The 18,922-nt window shown below is 42.1% G+C and overlaps 1 protein-coding gene across 2 annotated transcripts in view; it reads right to left on the bottom strand.

Moving 5' to 3' along the window:
* Positions 1–18,922, bottom strand: part of TUT4 (terminal uridylyl transferase 4) — a 105,278-nt gene that overhangs the window by 8,317 nt on the left and 78,039 nt on the right. For both annotated transcript variants that reach the window (XM_073593525.1, XM_073593526.1), the window contains exons 16-26: positions 18,801–18,904; positions 17,886–17,943; positions 17,682–17,785; positions 15,039–15,128; positions 11,365–11,478; positions 9,388–9,465; positions 7,582–7,759; positions 7,419–7,466; positions 5,496–5,578; positions 3,645–3,760; positions 1,587–1,744 (exon numbers count right to left, since the gene is read on the bottom strand). In XM_073593525.1, coding sequence (XP_073449626.1) covers positions 1,587–1,744; positions 3,645–3,760; positions 5,496–5,578; positions 7,419–7,466; positions 7,582–7,759; positions 9,388–9,465; positions 11,365–11,478; positions 15,039–15,128; positions 17,682–17,785; positions 17,886–17,943; positions 18,801–18,904 — 1,131 coding nt within the window. The remainder of the gene's footprint in view (positions 1–1,586; positions 1,745–3,644; positions 3,761–5,495; positions 5,579–7,418; positions 7,467–7,581; positions 7,760–9,387; positions 9,466–11,364; positions 11,479–15,038; positions 15,129–17,681; positions 17,786–17,885; positions 17,944–18,800; positions 18,905–18,922) is intronic.

Here is an 18,922-nt window from a genome sequence, read left to right as displayed (position 1 = left end):
GCCGACTGAAAGAAAAAATATCAGTCTTATGGCTGACAGCTTCACCCATAACCCCGGTAAACCACTTGCAAACCGCAACGTATATAATCGTATTGCGGTCAGCAAGGGCCAATTCACACTATGTGCGGTGACAGACGTATTACTGCACGGTAAACAATTGTTTCCTATGTGTCCCATTAACACTTATGCCTAATGCATTTTAATGCGGCACACTGGCCTAAATTGCATTGCAATGTCAGGCAGCAAATTACACTGACGGGCATCGCAGTGATAGAGGTGTAGGTTTTGTACACTTCAAATAAAGCTTGTACAAATAAAAAAGGGCTGGTGCTGTGCGCTGAATCATGAACCACACTGCCCCCTAGCCAGCTGGCAACGTAGAGCGGCTGGAGTGTTGAGTTGTTCCAGGTGCTCTGTGATCATGTGTGAATTGGCCCTAAAAACACATTGACCCAGACCCTATCAAGTCTTGATTTAGCCATTTCATCTTTATTTATTCTCCATTCGGAAGGAGTTTTACTGTCACTGTAATAGCCAATCACAGCAATCATGTGATCTTAAAGCGGACCTTCAGTCATTTTTTCAACTTTCCACCTATTAAATCTTCTGCCCTTGTTGTTTTAACTTTTGATAGTAAAACATTTTTTTTCTGCCAGTTAATACCTTATGCCAGTGTTTCTCAACTCCAGTCCTCAAGGCGCCCCAACAGGTCATGTTTTCAGGATTTCCCTCAGATGAAACGGCTGTGGTAATTACTAAGGCAGTGAAACTGATCAAATCACCTGTGCAAAATAATGGAAAGCCTGAAAACATGACCTGTTGGGGCGCCTTGAGGACTGGAGTTGAGAAACACTGCCTTATGCAGCCGACTTAATGTTTCATGTCTGGTAAAAAGCCTAGGTTTATGACATCATGCACAGCTCTCACTCTCACAAGAGTTTGCCAGGAAGGGAGGGGGGGATGAGTCATAAGAGGTCCAATAAGAGCTGCAGGGCTGGAGGTGTGCCTCTGTCTGTGTAATCCCAGGAAGTGAACAGGCAGCAGCTTCAGCTGCCCACAGTTAAAATGGCTGCAGCCAGACTCAGTGGAGGGAGATTTCTGCAGCATATTTGGCAAGTACAGAATCATAGTACATATAAAATAATATGTGAAGTGGTTAAAGGAAAGCTTCAGAATGGCAAAGATGTTTTTTATTACAAATTATGTGAGCAGACTGCAGTTCCTCTTTAAGTCAGTCCTCCCAGCAACCATTTATCAGTGCAAAACCAAGAGTCGGCAGTGACAACTCGGTCTTCACACTGACTGCACTCCCAGCACAAATGTCAGAATAAGGCCAACCTCTGTGATGCTGCATATATGTGCGATACAAGCATCAATGCATTTTTATATATCCGATTCTTATGAACGGAGAAATTATTACATTCTCATGATATTCAATACAGTACTCATTAGTTATGTTAGAAATGTAACTTATAAACGGTTTGTTGTTAAAGCAGAACTCCAGGCAAACCGCTTTATATAGAGGTGAAATCACTCTGCTCTCTCCTTCGCAATACTTCACAAGTATTAGGTTTTTAGAAAATTACTTAGAATGCTGTTCTTCTGTCTGGCAGTGTTGTTTTCAGGACAGTCCCTGCGTACATGTCCGACATCGCCACATGTGAAGCACCTCTTCTCTCTCAGTTCCCTCTCCTCCTCCTTAATGTCCTTGTCATCATCCTTCTCATTTTCTTTCTTTTTTATCCTAAGAACAGAATACAGAAACTTACCATGCATAAATAAAAAAAAGCATTTGTATTGCACATTGTGGGGAAGGTCATGCGACCCTATGAGCAAACTCACAGGTACGGTCCCCAATCAAATAAGTACAGAGAAATGAGCTTAGTGACCTAAAAAGCATATTGCATTTAGCGTAGAAGCTTGGAAATTCTCAGTGTCACTTACAATACAGTTATTGTTATTCCAAGTCTACACTTGCCTTTTTACTACCCCTAAACTGCTCCATCTTAGGGTGCAAAGGCAGCAGCTGGGAGTATACACAAACCACAAAGCATCACGGCCACGTTAAGAAATAGACCCCCTGTCACACTCAGGAGCCACAACTGCCTACTGAACGCAACCCATTCAAGTGAATGGGGCCACGCTGCAACCGTGTGCTTTGTAGAGTGGCATTTAGGGAGTTAAACCACCTCACCATCTGTCAAACACCTCTGAAAAGCTATCCAAACTTGGATCTTTTTTCAGAGGAGCAGCATTCCGTGCAGCTGGTGTAAGCAAGCCTCTACTGACAGCTCCCTGTGGCAAGCAAGGGCAGCGAGATATGGGTAGCAGTCTATGCAGGCACTCACCAAAGTGATGGATGGGGCATCCTTACAGCCGCCTAGAGTACAGAAGTGGCAGTATTCTGGCAGGTCCACATGGAAAGGCCCACAATGCCCTGCCAAGATACCGCCACTTCTCCAATGTTGGGTGGCTGTAGGGACATGGCATCCACAACTCTACTGATTGCCTGTACAGACTGCTAACTTTTCTACCCCACAGCCTCTGCTGGTCACAGGGACCTGTTAGTAACCATCTTTCTGCAAGAAGCTCCTCCACACATTTTTCAATACCTGCATTGTAAGCGATCCTGAGACTTTCTGTGCTTACATGCTATATGCAATACCCTTTTTTCAGGTCGCTGTACTGTTACATATTTCTCTGAAACTTACGATGAATACAAACTCACGTAACATTGTTCCCCACTTGTGAAAGTGGCCCACTTATACAAACCAATGTTTATACAAACCATAAGGAACACAGGATTGTTGCCAAGAGCAACCACTCACAGTTGGATCCGATTGATTCCCATGTTGTACACAAACAGATATCGCGCTGGCAGATCAAAAAATAGCAACTCACAAAAAACTTTCAGACAAACGGTATACAAATATAAACAGCTAGATTACCGTGCTAAAGAGAACCAGTGATGAGCAAAAGAAGTGTATCTTAAAACATAAATGTGAAAATTAAAAAGAAAAAAGTAATAGTCCCAAATAAGTCCAAACCAGTGAGAGTTAAGATGGGAAGAGATCTTTCCAATCCGAAGTTCTCAACACCCAAGTGTACATCCACCTAAGACAAATAGGACTCTTACCAGAACATGTGGTCCCTTTGTATAGAAAGAGTCATGAAGGCTTTATGAATTAATATTCCATTTGTAGAAGGACCAGCATCGCCACCAAAATTCCACATATAATCACCAGGATCTTCCATCTAGTATCATGAGATGTTCCACCGGAATATACAAAAGAACCACCGGGGAGACCCACATAGTGTAAAACTGTACAGGTAGTTTATTGATAAATATACAAGCCATTCACTATTAAAAACAACAAGCGCTTAAACAATAATGTAGCAATCCCAGATTCCGATCAGACAGCTTCCTGAGTACAACGAGCCTTGTGACATCTCAAGTGTAAGCTCCACCCTACACATTTTGTCACATCTGACGTCATCGGGGGTAAGCTTATTGTTTAAGTACTATATTAAATGGTAACGCTATTTTAGACACTCAGGATGCCAATCCTATGCAAGTTGATACAGAGCCCACACTTAAATACAGTATTCAATCATTTAAAAATCATTTAAAAAAATCTTTATACCTCCTTCGCTTAGGACAGTCCTTCATGTAATGTCCAATCTTTCCACACACTCGACAGCATCTGTCATTGGGAGCCAGCTCCCCATCTGTTAGGACTTTGGAATCAAAGAAATATTCCTGTGGGCAAAATCATTTATTGAGTATTAAAAAAAAAAAAGTACCACAATATTTGTATAGTCAGAGAGTACCAACTTTGGTCTGAAAAAGAACAGGAAACAGTATAGTAGATAAAAAGCTGCACAGAATTAGTATTTTTACAAAAATTATGAAGATTCTAGTGTCCTTGTCCCAGCATTGTCTTGCTGGTATTTTTCTGATGACAACATCACAGGGCACAAATAGGATGGACCCACAGGCAGAAAGGTGGTTGGAGAGATGTTCAGCAGAGAAGCAGAAGGAAAGCTCAGGCAGAGGGGGTGCCTGGCACGGCAGGGAGAACCTGCATGCAGTGCCCCAGATCCCATTTCTGACCCCCATCTATTGCCAGCAGAAATGACATGATGACATTACCCAACTAGCCCTGCAGAGGCAGTCGGGAGGAGAGTGGAAATGGGGACAATGCATGACAGAGGACACTTTTTTTTTTAATTAATGCTATGCAGCACTGTGGCACCAGGGGATAAAATGAAGACTCGTGGGACAAATATGAGGATATTTAAATGGGTAACTAGAATTGCATTGTCCCTAAAGTTCAGATTTAACCACTTGTCTCAAATTGACATACCTGTACGTCCTTGAGTTTCAGCTGCAGTCATGACCCCAGTATCAATCTTTATTCAGTGGGCTCCTCCCGCCACCTTCTCAGGCACTCCCATCCCAGTTTGTTTACCATAGAGATGACCGAGGACCGGAACTTCCCTGATCATCTCTATGGTCTAAGAAACTGGAAGCAACAAGTATTTTGTCACTTCCAGTTTCGGTCTAATGTAAACAGGCCACTGCCGGCCTGTGAAAGCATTTGATCAAACCAATCTTGGGTTGATCAGTTGCTTTTAAGGGCAGAAGAGATCTGGGGTCTAACAGACCCCAGATGTGTCAGTAAAGAGGGCCTGTCACTGCCCATGCTATCACAAGGGATGTTGTTCATCCCTTGTGATAGCAATAAAAGTCATACAAAAAATAAAGAGAGTGTAAAAATAAAAGATTTAAAATAAAAAATAAAATAAGCCCCTGTCCCTCTGTGCTAGCGCGTAAAGGCGAATGCATACATAGGTTGTGCACACTTATCTAAACGGTGCAAACACATGTGTGGTAACACCACAAACCTTATAGCGAGAGCACAAACGTTCTAGTTCCAGACCTCCTGTACAACTCTAAACTTGTAACCTGTAAAGGCTTTTAAAGCGCCGCCTACGGAGAATTTTAGGTATTTTAATTTGTCGCCATTCTACAAGCGTGTGCAGTTTTAAAGTGTGACATGTTAGGTATCTATTTACTCAGAATAACTTTATCTTTTATATTTTACCAAACATCCGGGTATTATATTGCGTTTTTGTGCATTAAAATTCATTAAATGTGTATTTTTTCCCAAAAAATTGCGTTTGTAAAACCGCTGTGCAAATACTGTGCAACATAAAAAATTGCTACACCCACTATTTTATTCTCCGGAGCCTCTGCTTAAAAAATATATATAATGTTTGGGGCTTCTAAGTAGTTTTCTAGCCAAAAAAAGCTGATATTTACATTTATGTAAGTAGTGTCAGAATAGGCTTGGGAAGCAAGTGGTTAAAGCAGCTACAACTATTCACAATGACTCAAGGCAATAAACCACTCTTTTGCAGTGATCTGACATGCATCACTTACATGATTAAAACATTTCGGACATAAAGAATAAAATTAAATTAATCCATACCGCTTCAAGCCCAGGCAATGGGTAGAATGGGGTCCCAAACAGCTTCCTTCCATTAATAAATGCCTTCATTATAAAATTAGTCACTAAGAAAAAGAAAGGGATTAAAAAAAAAAAACTTGTATAACAGGGAGTTTTCATGCACAAGTCAATCATCTCATACAAACAAAGGAGAAAAGGGATTTTACAGCAATTACAAAAGTCCTATTTTCCATATAATTCATTGAGGGACACAGGAATGTCTGAACATTCAGGATGTCTAAAAAGTCCAGCTGAGGGGTGGGCAACACACTAACAGACACTAGTGACCCCAAAAAGAAGAACAAAGAACTACATGCAGTTCAAGTGGCTGCCTGTAAAACTTTACAAAAACTGACAGAGAAGGCTGAAATGTCTACCTTGTAGAATTTAGAGAATATATAGACAGAAGAACAGGTGGCACCCTTACAAATCTGCAACAAATTCTGATGTTGAAAGTCCAGGAAGTGCTAAAAGCAATAGTGGCGTGAGCGAACACTATGCTTAAAGTTTTACTAAACCCACAACAGTAAAATCAGTCTGTATATGCAGTAAAGCATTCTCGCTACTCTCACTGTGGAATCTAAAGGGTTAATTCTCTGCATTTCGTATAAACACTGTTTGATCCTGTTTTCTATGATCCTTCCCTTCTTCCACAGTCCCCAATCTATCTGCTGATAGAACAGAGCCTTGGGGACACTCTGCACATGCTTAGTTTGGTGTGTATTGCAATAGAGTTTTTTTTCTTGGGAGAGTACATGTGATCAGCACAGGGCCAATCAGCACTGTCCAGACAGAGGGTCAGGGGTCTTGCAGCCTCATAAGACAATCAGGCGAAAATGAAAACTCCTCCTAAAGCTTTAACCAGTGCTCTGCTGGACACTGATAGAAGTCACAAGACTGCTCTAACTGCTGAAGAGAAAAGGTATTTAACAGTTTATATTTACTAAAATAAACTGTGTACTGTGGAAGACCAGATATTGTGAATGCAGGGACCTTGGTTTAGTAACGCTTTAAGACAATAAAGGTTGAACAATTGTCTGACAAATCCATCTAAAAAAATAAGAATCCAGGGCACCCCTCCTGAGCCTGTTTTGACAAAGAGAGAGTGTCATGATTGAGGAAAGAGGTTACTAGAAGAAAAGTTCAGGTTAGAAACTGAAGAAAAGACATCCATCTCCCAAGGACACTATAAAAAAACAGAAGCATGCTGGTGATGGTAGGGGTTATGGGCTGGTCTATAGTTTTTAGTTTACCAATATTCAGTCCTCACATTGGTGGCAGCATAACTTGAATGTTAAAATATACTGTGTCCCCCAATGGACAAGAGGGAAAAATGTGTGATCATAAAGGGAGCAAATAATACATGTGGATAAAAATATTGCATGCATAAAGCTTTTGTGGTGTAGTGGATAGCACTCTCGCCTTGCAGTAAAAAGGGTCGCTGGTTCGAATGCCATCCATGACACTACCTGCCTGGAGGTTGCATGTTCTCCCTGTGCCTGCGTGGGTTTCCTCCGGGTACTCCGGTTTCCTCCCACACTCCAAAGACATGCTGGTAGGTTAATTGGCTTCTGTCTAAAATTGGCCCTAGCATGTGAATGTGAGTTAGGGACCTTGGATTGTGGGCTCCTTGAGGGTAGGGATCGATGTGATTGTGCGATGTATGTGTGCTGCATAAATTGATGTCGCTATATGGGTAACTTAAATAAATAATAATATAATAGATGCGCATCTTAATGAGACGCAATGTACAGGGATAGGGACAATTGTAGACATGCACACTCACTCAGGTTGAACTGGTGTCTTTATTTAACCTTACTATGTAACCCGTAACGGTCAAGCAACAATTATTAAATAAGAGCAGAAAACCACAGCAGGAATTTATACAGATGACAACATACATACTTTTTCTAGATACTCCAGCTCCAAGATTATGGTTGAGGTCAAAGGGATCTGGAAGAGTAAGAAAGGCAGAGAAGTTATTCTGGTGCTCAGGATATGCTATAATCAGTTCCCTATTATAGCACACATGTCACTAATGAATACAGGTAAGCACAGTTACACGCACCTTCTATAGCGATGCATTTTGACGTCCACTGCTTTTCAAATGTGGTTAGCAACTTTTTCTGCCTGATACTGATAACATATTCCTTAAAATCAAATTCTTCTGTGTAGAACCTAAGAAATCCGAGCCAAAGTTCTCCCATGGACTCCATATTCTTTCCCAAGTATGGAAACCGGATTCTCTGTAAGACAACATACTCCAATATAAAAGTAGAATTACAAATAAAACTATTATTTTAAGCCTTAATAGAATCAAAACGGATCAGAACCTGTCAGATTACGATAAGGAAGGACCCAGCAATTTCCTGTCTGACTGTGTCCCAATTAGAGAGAATTCCATTCACAACAATGGGCACATAGTAACAGAAACCTCACAAATGGTGTAAAGAAGCCTCTCTCAACAAGAGTTCCTCCAAAGGTTGTTATGGGGGTTCCTTGAGCAATCAGAAATGTTTTCCTCCCAGATAAGTAACCTCCGATACCAATGACCTTTTTTTTGCCATGTGTAACAGGGAGATTCTTCCCATCGGCCACAAGTGTAATGAGCTTTCTTTCCAGTGACCATGAAAGTAACGTATACTGAGATGTAGATATAGTAATTTTTACTAGGGGTTTCCTGAGACTGAAAGGTTATTTCAAGGGTTCCTTTGTGTTAAAAAGTTTAAGGAAGGCTGGTCCAAAGTTTCTTCCAAAATATGCTGCTGTGCCCCTCACTGGAGTGATCTAAATACATTCATAAAATATGCCTGTGTACGGTCTCATTTATCCAAGTCATAGCATAACTAGATTTGTTCTGTAATGTTGAAGACATGTTGTAACGTTTCCAAGCAATTTCTCCAGTTCTAATAAATGTCAGATACGTCCGTATTTATATCTGCACAGGTAGCACAGACACTTCAATCAAATCACCATGAAATAGATAATGAATGTCCAAGAAAAAGGATGAGAGGTGTGAAAAATGTAACCACCCTGTTCTAGTTACATAGTCCAATCTCTGGTGTCAGGAAGTCTGCAAAGGTGTTAAAAGGGGAGTCCAGCCTGGGCTCATTTGTCTGGGCTTCTCCTATGGGTCACAGGAGTGCAATTCGTTTTGCACTCCTGTGACCCATTTGCAGCAGAGAGCGGTCTGAAGTCCGCTCTCTGCTGACATCACTGGAATCAGTCCAGGCAGCGTGTCATCCCAACTCTAGGAGTCTGGATCCGCAAGGTGCCTGGACTGATGGCCGTCTCAGCCTCTCAGCGAGCCGCTGAGACAGCCGCTACCCACCCCTCCACAGCTTAGCGCTCCAATGAGTGTGGAAGATCAGAGCAGGAGAGCTGCTTATTGACAGGCAGCATCTCTCCACTTGGGAGGTGAGAGGATCGGTTTTTAATCGCTCAGTTCTCAGTTCAGAGACGCCGGGGGGACAGATGCAGCATCGGACCGATGCTGCATCCACCTAGATAAGTATGAATGGCCAATAAAAAAAAAAAACACAACACATACCTCTCTTTCAATTATTCAATTTATAAGGCTAAAGATGTGAATGGTGAAATCATCTGACAATATATGTGGAAGACAGATGGAGAGATTCAAAACCATCTGTCTTTTACATACAATGCCATTTTAGCATTCCATTAATAAAAATAAGATAACTGCTGATGGGTCACTACAGCTTTTTAGTGAAATCCGCACCTATGCTGAAAAGCCTAGCAAGATCTGGCTGCTCAATATATTTAACAGAACAACTCTATTGCGCTATAAATTAACTAGACAATTTAGATAATATCTAAAACTTCACTTAATTCTTTATTTAAATGCAGTACTCACCAGTTCCTCTATGTTATCAAAGAAGAAAGCGTTCCAGCCATCCACCATCCTCCGAGGAATAACTTGCCCATCATAAATCTACATATTAAAGAAACAGAACTGTTCAGGGCAAGCTTTCCATGAGGACTGCATGTGGTATAACCAATAAAATATTTATTCTGAGTGATGAATTTGAGGAATTGCTGACCCATGGAATATTGTTTAGGGCCCCTATGCTTTTGCTTCAGGATCAGTGTACCGTTGGCACCATTTAGAACCTTTTTATTTTTTTTATTTAATTTCACTGTCCTCCAGCCTAGTTTAGTTTGAGAGCTTTCGGAATGTTCCTCAACTAGAACATGTAGACTGAGCTAGAGGATGATGGAAACCATCAGCAGGGACCTCTGATGGAAAAACGTAGAGAATATGGACATGGATGTGAATCAATTTACCCTCCCAAGCTCATACTTAAAGTAATCCTGTAACAAAACCATAATGCTGAATATAGTTAGCAGGCAAACTCAAATGCCACATTGTCAGATGCCATATTTACAAATCTTGGTGATAGCTCCATCTCACAACACAGTGCTTCTCTTTGCAGCAATCTTTACCAATCCTGAGCATAGTAACCTGATGGCATAGGGCAGTGTTTCTCAATTCCAGTCCACAAGGCGCACCAACAGGTCATGTTTTCAGGATTTCCCTCAGAAGAAATGGCTGTGATAATTACTAAGGCAGTGAAACTGATCAAATCACCAGTGCAAAATAATGGATAGCCTGAAAACATGACCTGTTGGTGCGCTTTGAGGACTGGAGTTGAGAAACACTGGCATAGGGTCTTTAAGGGGCTAAAACTGTACATCAGGAAGGTGCCTATGCAGTTAAGATTAAAGTGAAAGAATTATCTCCATTAAGAGTATTGCATTATCTAAAGAAACAAAAAGAAAAAGAAATTGCCGACATCTGATATTTATTATACTTCTCTTTTAGACTGCATTCACACCTCAGATTTGCCACGATTCTGCCCACGATTGCAAAGCGGCGAGGTGTGAATGACAGAATGCACATTTGAGATGCCATTTATTTGGCACCTAAAATCGCAGTGCGGTTCTGGCGCGACGGTCACGCAATAAATCACGCTGCAATTGCGGCAACCTGCATTGCAGGAAGCATGTTGCCCAAAAGTAGCTCCAGATTTATCCCCCGACAATCATGGCAGAACCGCACCGCAATTTTAGGTGCCATTCAAATGAATGGCATCTCAAATGTGCATTCTGCGATTTGTCATTCACACCTCACCGCTTTGAAATCACGGGCAGATTCTACAGTCTAATGCCCTGTACACACGGTCGGACATTCCGACAACAAAATCCTAGGATTTTTTCCGACGGATGTTGGCTCAAACTTGTCTTGCATACACACGGTCACACAAAGTTGTCGTAAAATCCGATCATTCTGAACGCGGTGACGTAAAACATGTACGTCAGGACTATAAACGGGGCAGTAGCCAATAGCTTTCATCTCTTTATTTATTCTGAGCATGCGTGGCACTTTGTGCATCGGATTTGTGTACACACGATCAGAAATTCCGACGATGGATTTTGTTGTCGGAAAATTTTATAGCCTGCTCTCAAACTTTGTGTGTCGGAAAATCCGATGGAAAATGTGTGATGGAGCCCACACACGGTCGGAATTTCCGTCAACAAGGTCCTATCACACATTTTCCGTCGGAAAATCCAACCGTGTGTACGGGGCATTAGAGGTAGCAGGCATTCTACTGTGAATTATTTACAGAGAATGTATATCTTTACTACCCCAATTAGCTGGATATGGAGTCCTACCAGCATGCATTTGTATCTGTAACCCCAACGGTTGGGGCAACTGTAAGGGGGGTGGAAGGATTCTTTTTGGGGGAAAACTTGATGACATGTGAACCATGTCAGAACATTGATAAAAATGTACCCGATTAAAAAAATTTTTATCTCTTTGTTGTCCTACCTCTTGTAGCACCGGTATGACAGGAGGGTTTCTCTGTTGTAAGAAATACAAAACCATCAGGATGTAGGCGTATGAAGACAGACTTCCTCTCGACGCATCACCAATATCACAGCGCTGATAAAATAAACACAATGATTAATAATATCATCTATATCTATCAGAATCCGTTCCTATTATAGTGGAAAATATACACGCTACCCATTTTTGTATGTGGCTGATCTAAGCAAGTTAGGCTGTAAAGAGTTTGGTGTCACAGTACTGAAAATTAGGTAGGCCTGTCACAGCCTAACGTTTTGGTAGTATAATCAAGCAGTATGGGTTCATTAGGACTATTGTGGTACTGGGTTCAAAAGGAAGCGGTGCATTTGTTAAATAGTTTTCTTACAAGCTTTTTTCCTTCATGTGAAGCAGCACCTATGATTTTATTATGACAGATATTGTATAATTGTAAGATACTTTTTATTGTGATCACCAAGCAATAGATGACTGCTGCAGAAGGGTACTGGATCATCTAATCCATAAGTTTTTTTAACAGAAACAGGAGTTACTTGGCTCCATAACTTGCTGGCTCCTAGGAGTCTGGTGGGTAACTAAATCCTTTCACTAAAACGTTAGTCTTTTTTATTTAGATAAACACACAAAAAGCTTGACGTAAATAATCACCCTATGTTATTTTTTTCATATGTTTTAAATGCATAATTTGTAATGATACACGTATATGAGGTTCTTTTTCCTACTTTTCCACAATATACATTCTACCACTTAGTGTAACCAATTTACAAATCCCTATATTTATTACAGTAACAAAAACATAGAAATGCATGCAAAACAGGAATGTGAAAGTCACTGCGAAAATAAGTTTTAAGGCAAAGTCTGCAATAAAAGAGTAAATATTTCCTCACTAGAAAAAAAAAAAAAAAAAAATCACTAAAACTATAATTTTAACGTGACAACATTAAAGATGACGTCTAATGCCCTGTACACATGATCGGACATTCCGCCAACAAAACCGCAGATTTTTGTTCGAAGGATGTTGGCTCAAACTTGTCTTGCATACACACAGTCACATAAATGTTGGCCAACAATTACGAACGTGGGAACGTTGTTACGTACGAGACATACGACGAGCCGAGATAAAGGAAGTTCAATAGCCAGTGCGGCTCCTTCTGCTTGATTCCGAGCATGCGTGGACTTTTGTGCGCCGGACTTGTATACACATGAAATTCCGACAAAGTTTTGTTGGCATAAAATTTGAGAACTTGCTAGCCAACATTTGTTGGCGGAAAGTCCGACAACAAATGTTCGATGGAGCATACACAGGGTCGGACTTTCAGCCAACAAGCTCATATCCAACATTTGTTGTCGGAAAATCCAATCGTGTGTATGGGGCAAGAGTTGGCCGACATGTTGGAAACAATGCACTATCTATCACAGCAGTTTTAAAAGGAAAACTGTCACTTTATAGATTGATCCCTTTAATTGTGATCCCTGCCACAGGTGGATAACAGTATATGGGGAGTAAATTTCCTAACTGAGCAAAGTGACAGATTCTCAGCAGAATGTTGGGAGACATTTGTCGGTTCAAAAAAAAAAAAAAAAACGCCCGACATTCTGCCTGTGTGTATGTCAGTCTGTCTGACAGAAGCCGGACGTTTGGTCGGCTTCTCTCAGACGTGCATGCTGTAAAACCAGCAGCCGACCGACTCCCGATCAGCGTGATCAGCCAATGGCGAAAAACACTGATCGGAGTGTTCTGGTGGGGGGCCGTTCTCCTGTCAGAACACAACTGTTCAGCGGGGGAGATCGCTGAACTAACCTCATATGGTTAGTACAGTGGCTCCGACCGCAGCTGACAGTTTATTTTCGCTTAACCTGCGGGATTGAACAAAAAAAAAAACAACTTAGTGTGTACCCAGCTTAAGTACCTCGGTAGAATGATGATAATGGTTTATCTACTCTGCCTCTACTAGCTAATGTATAGATCTCTGTATTTAAAGTGATACTAAAGTCTCATTTTTTTTTAGCTAAACAATACCTCCTCTGTGCAGTGATTTTGCACAGAGCAGCCCAGATCCTCCCCTTTTCGGTGCTCCTGGCCCCTCCCTCCTGTTGAGTGCCCCCACAGCAAGCAGCTTGCTATGGGGTCACCCGAGCCGAGTTGCTGCTCTGTGTGTCCAGTCAGACACGGAGCCGCGGTCCAGCCCCAGTCCCTCTCTCCCTCCTCATTGACTGACTGACTTTGATTGACAGCAGCGGGAGCCAATGGTGCCGCACTGCTGTCTCAGCCAATGAGGATGGGAGACCCGGGCAGCCGAGACACTCCTGCAACATCGCTGGACCTAGGTAAGTATTAAAGTGGCTGAGGGAGGCTGCTGCACACAGGTTTTTTTATCTTAAATGTATAGAATGCATTAATATAAAAAACCCTCTGCTTTTACAATCACTTTAACCACTTGCTTAATGGGCACTTAAACCCCCTTCCTGCCCAGACCAATTTTCAGCTTTCAGCGTTGTCACACTTTGAAAGACAATTGCGCGGTCATGCAACACTGTACCCAAATTACATTTTTATAATTTTTTTTCACACAGAGTTTTCTTTTGGTGGTATTTAATTGCTGCTGGGTTTTTTATTCTTTGCTAAATAAAACAAAAAAGTTTTGAAATTTTTGAAAAAAAAGCAAAACTGTTTCATAGTCTGTTATAAAATTTTGAAAACAGGTAATTTTTCTCCTTCACTGATGTGCGCTGATGAGGCTTCACTGATGGGCACTGATAAGGTGGCATTAATGGGCACTGATGAGGCGGCACTGGTGGTTGGCACTGATAAGAGGCACTGATAATCACTGAAGGGTGGCACTGATGGGTACTGGTAGGTGACACTGATAGGCAGCACTGATCTGTGGCACAGATGGGCATTGATGGGTGGCACTGTGGGCACCGGTAAGTGGCACTGGTGGGTATTGATAGGTGGCACAGTGGGTACTGGCAGCTGACACTGATGAGCACAGAAAATGCAGCCGCGGCTTTCTGTGTGAGGGACCGATGTCCCTCTGACAGAAGCTGGTGATCTGCTTTTTTTTCCCTCACGCTGACAGTGTGAGGAAAAAGAAAAAATTACCGAGCTTGTGTTTACATCATGTGATCAGCCGTCATTGGCTGACAGCTGATCACGTGGTAAGGGGCCAGAATCGACCCCTTAGTTGGATCTGTGATCAGCCGAGTCTCATAGACACGGTGATCACAGAGCACGCCGCCCGTGACCCGCAAGGACGCAAAGAGAGTGCTTGCTTGGGAGGACGTCCATGGACGCCCTCCCGGCAATTAAGGCCCGTGCTGTAGCCGTCTTTCGGCTATAGCACAGGCGGCAAGTAGTTGATGCAATAACATAAATATGGAGAGTAACCTTATAAAAAGTTACATGAAAAACTTTTTTTAGGTAAACAATGTAAAGGCAATTCAAAAAAAGTGCTCCCTAAATATGTGCTATAATTTCCCTTATATAGTGTGTGCAGATAATGTGTTTTCGTATGCAATTAAAAGTAGTTGTCATTGCCATATGTATCAAAAAGAATATGTTACTATGACAAAATACAGATTAATTTTATATTTGTGGAAAATGCATAACATTTCATAAACTAGAGCTTTTCAGTTTGTTGATAAAGCATATGAATTACCTTGGCAAAGAACTTTACAGCATATCCCAGGTATTTTACCCGAGGGTCGATGGCCGCGTATGTTGCCAGCATCCTGGTGTTGTGCTGAGCCTAAACAGAACAGACAATTAGTTTCAGCATAGAAACAGCAGCTTCACTTTTAAACTAACCTCTCATAAGAGATTTATGGGGGGTGTTATGGCTGACCTCCTTAGTTGCCTGGTTATTATGCTGACCTGCTAGCTTAAGCACTTTAGGAGTCGCTGACCCTGACAATTCTAAAGATCAGGGACAATGAGAAAAAAGTCCCGATCTGCATGCTTTTATTGGGTTGGTGACTCAGTGTATGAATGTTATTACAGCCAGGCAACTAGCTTTTTCAGTCAGCAATGATAAGCAGACTAAGCAGACTAATCGGATTCATTCATGTTTCTTTCATGTTTCCTTTACTTCTATTATAGTGCATAGAAAGTAATTTTTTTGGACAGAGATGGGGCAGTTAGGCAGGCCATTCACTGTGTAAATTTCTTTCCTGCAACCACGGGTTACAGGAAAGAAATTTGCAAGATTCCCCCCATCATAAGGCAGTGTTGACAGGGGAATCAGCAATTGTTTTCTCCTGGTGGGGGGCGTGGGAAGCCACCCCCACCAGGAGAAGACAGATTATATTGCAAGAGAATCCAGCAGGCTGTTTGTAGCCAAGTGGATCTATCAATCAACTTGGTACATTGAACCTGTAAATTTTCTGTCCCCTCAAACTTACTCAACATACAGCTGGCAACAAAAGTTTACACCCCTAAGTGAAAACGTTCAAATTGGGCCCAAAGTGTCAATATTTTGTGTGGCCACCATTATTTTCCAGCACTGCCTTAATTAGCCCTCTTGGGCATGGAGTTCACCAGAGCTTCACAGGTTGCCACTGGAGTCCTCTTCCACTCCTCCATGATGACATCACAGAGCTGGTGGATGTTAGAGATCTTGCGCTCCTCCACCTTCCGTTTGAGGATGCCCCACAGATGCTCAATAGGGTTTAGGTCTGGAGACATGCTTGGCCAGTCTATCACCTTTACCCTTTTTGAGCAAGGCAGTGGTCATCTTGGAGGTGTGTTTGGGGTTATGTTGGAATACTGTCCTGCGGCCCAGTCTCTGAAGGGAGGGGATCATGCTCTGCTTCAGTATGTAACAGTACATGTTGGCATTCATGGTTTCCTCAATGAACTGTAAAGCCCCGTACACACGATCAGACAACAAAACCATGGAATTTTGTTCGAAGGGTGTTCCAACTTGTCTTGCACACACACAGTCACACAAATGGTGGCCAACAATTACGAATGTAGTGACCTACAAGACGTACGGCGAGCCGTTAAAAAGGAAGTTCAATAGTCATGTGATATCTATTACAAACGGTAGTTTTACAAGACCGAGCGCTTCCGGCTCGTCCTTGATTCCGAGCATGTGTGTTTGTACTTTTGACTTTTGTCCGACGGACCTGATCGTGTACACACAATCGGAAAGTCCGACAACACACATTTTTATGCTAGCCAACATTTGTTGGCGGAAAGTCTGACAACAATTGTCTGATGGAGCATACACGCGTCGGACTTTCCACCAACAAGCTCACATCCAACATTTCCCGTCGGAAAATCTTATCATGTGTACGTGGCATTACTCCCCAGTGCCGGCAGCACTCATGCAGCCCCAGACCATGACACTCCCACCACCATGCTTGACTGTAGGCAAGACACACTTGTCATTCTACTCCTCACCTGGTTGCCACCACACACGCTTGACACCATCTAAACCAAATAAGTTTATTTTGGTCTCATCAGACCACAGGACTTGGTTTCAGTAATCCATGTCCTTAGTCTGCTTATCTTCAGCAAACTGTTTGCGGGCTTTCTTGTGCATCATCTTTAGAAGAGGCTTTCTTCTGGGACAACAGCCACGCAGACCAATTTGATGCACTGTGCGGCGTATGGTCTGAGCACTGACAGGCTGACCCCCTCACCCCTTCAACCTCTGCAGCAATGCTGGCAGCATTCATACGTCTATTTCCCAAAGACAACCTCTGGATATGACGCTGAGCACGTGCACTCAACTTCTTTGGTCAACCACGGCGAGGCCTGTTCTGAATGGAACCTGTCCTGTTAAACCGCTGTATGGTTTTGGCCACCGTGCTGCAGCTCAGTTTCAGGGTCTTGGCAATCTTCTTATAGCCTAGGCCATCTTTATGTAGAGCAACAATTCTTTTTTTCAGATCCTCAGAGAGCTCTTTGTCATGAGGTGCCATGTTGAACTTTCAGTGACCAGTATGAGAGAGTGAGAGTGATAACACCAAATTTAACACACCTGCTCCCCATTCACACCCGAGACCTTGTAACACTAACAAGTCACATGACACCAGGGAGGGAAAATGACTAATTGGGCCCAATTTGGACATTTTCACTTAGGGGTGTACTTTTGTTGCCAGCAGTTTAGACATTAATGGCTGTGTGAGTTATTTTGAGGGGACAGCAAATTTACACTGTTATACAAGCTGTACACTCACTACTTTATATTGTAGCAAAGTGTCTATATATATATATATATACACACACATATACACACACACACACACACCACAACAGCCATTCAGAATCCGAGACATGAAGTGTTCTCACTTACCAGAGTATTGTACAGGCTTATGTCTCCCTCTACACAGCACTCTCGGTGCTCAAACTTCACAATGGGGACCTTGGCTGTTGTTATTGGCAAAATGTTCCTTAAGCCTGAACAAACATTAATTAGATGCTATTAATATTCTGACAGAGTAAGAAAAAAGTTATAAAAAAAGAAAAAAAAAAAAAAAAAAAACTTCTCATACATTACCTGGATGTCTTTTAAGAACTTTTGCCAAGCCTTCAATTATTTCCTTACAGTTTAGTTTCTAAAAGAAAAAAAAAATAACCTTTTTCTAAGGAAAATTTGTAATATCACAAATCATACGTTATGTCATACAAAGGCAAAGAAATAGACTAAAGCAAATAAGCAGCTTTTAAATTTAACCATTTTTTTTCCCCCGTACACTTTCATTGCTGTCACAAGGAATGTAAACATCCCTGTGATAGCAATAGGCAGTGACAGGTACCCTTTATGGCGAGATCTGGGGTCTATAAGATCAGTGTTTTTGAACGTTTCTGATTTTCTAGAAATGGCGCCGTTGACATCGGGGTAAACCGAAAGTGAGGTCATGTCATCGCTTCCAGGTTACCATAGCAAAGAGCCGGTCAAAGTTGATTTAATGGCTGATGTACCAGGTTATATGCTCATCTTGTTCACACAGCAAGCATCTAACACAGGAAGCCTGCATCCAAGTCTGGCATCACCACTCAAGATGTCCGTGCCCAATATAGACCCTGTAGATGGAAAGGTAAACTAACTCTATATTGTCCCCACCTCCTTGATTCCCACTGCACTTACCTCCATGGATGATTAGGTTTTACTGCCAAAACAGCAAGTGCAGTGGTCTAGGGATTTGAAAGCTGTGATCTTCTCCTTCTTTCCTTAGGAATGCTGGGATGGATCAGAGTGATTCTGATTGGTCAAAGTGGTTACTTGCCAGTGCTGACCAATTAGAATTGCTCTGCTCCATCCCAGCATCCCTAAGGAAAGAAGGGCAGAAGACCACAGCTTTCAAATCCCCGGACTGCTGCACGGGTAATGAAAGCTAATCATCCATAGAGGTAAATAGGACAAACTGCAATAACTATAGATATTTTAAGCAGAACACATGTAAAAACTTACCTCGGCATTCTCGTGGCCTTCAAGGGTCATGCAGATGTCAAGGTCACTGTCACGAAATCCAAATCCATTCTTAGAGGAGCCAAATAAGCACAGCCTGGCATTACCTATTGGGAACATTCAAC

Source organism: Aquarana catesbeiana, linkage group LG07 (genome assembly GCF_042186555.1).
Source record: "Aquarana catesbeiana isolate 2022-GZ linkage group LG07, ASM4218655v1, whole genome shotgun sequence".
Classification (NCBI taxonomy): Eukaryota; Metazoa; Chordata; class Amphibia; order Anura; family Ranidae; genus Aquarana; species Aquarana catesbeiana.
The sequence above is the reverse complement of the archived record's forward strand: the minus strand, read 5'-3'. Positions and strand labels throughout refer to the sequence as shown.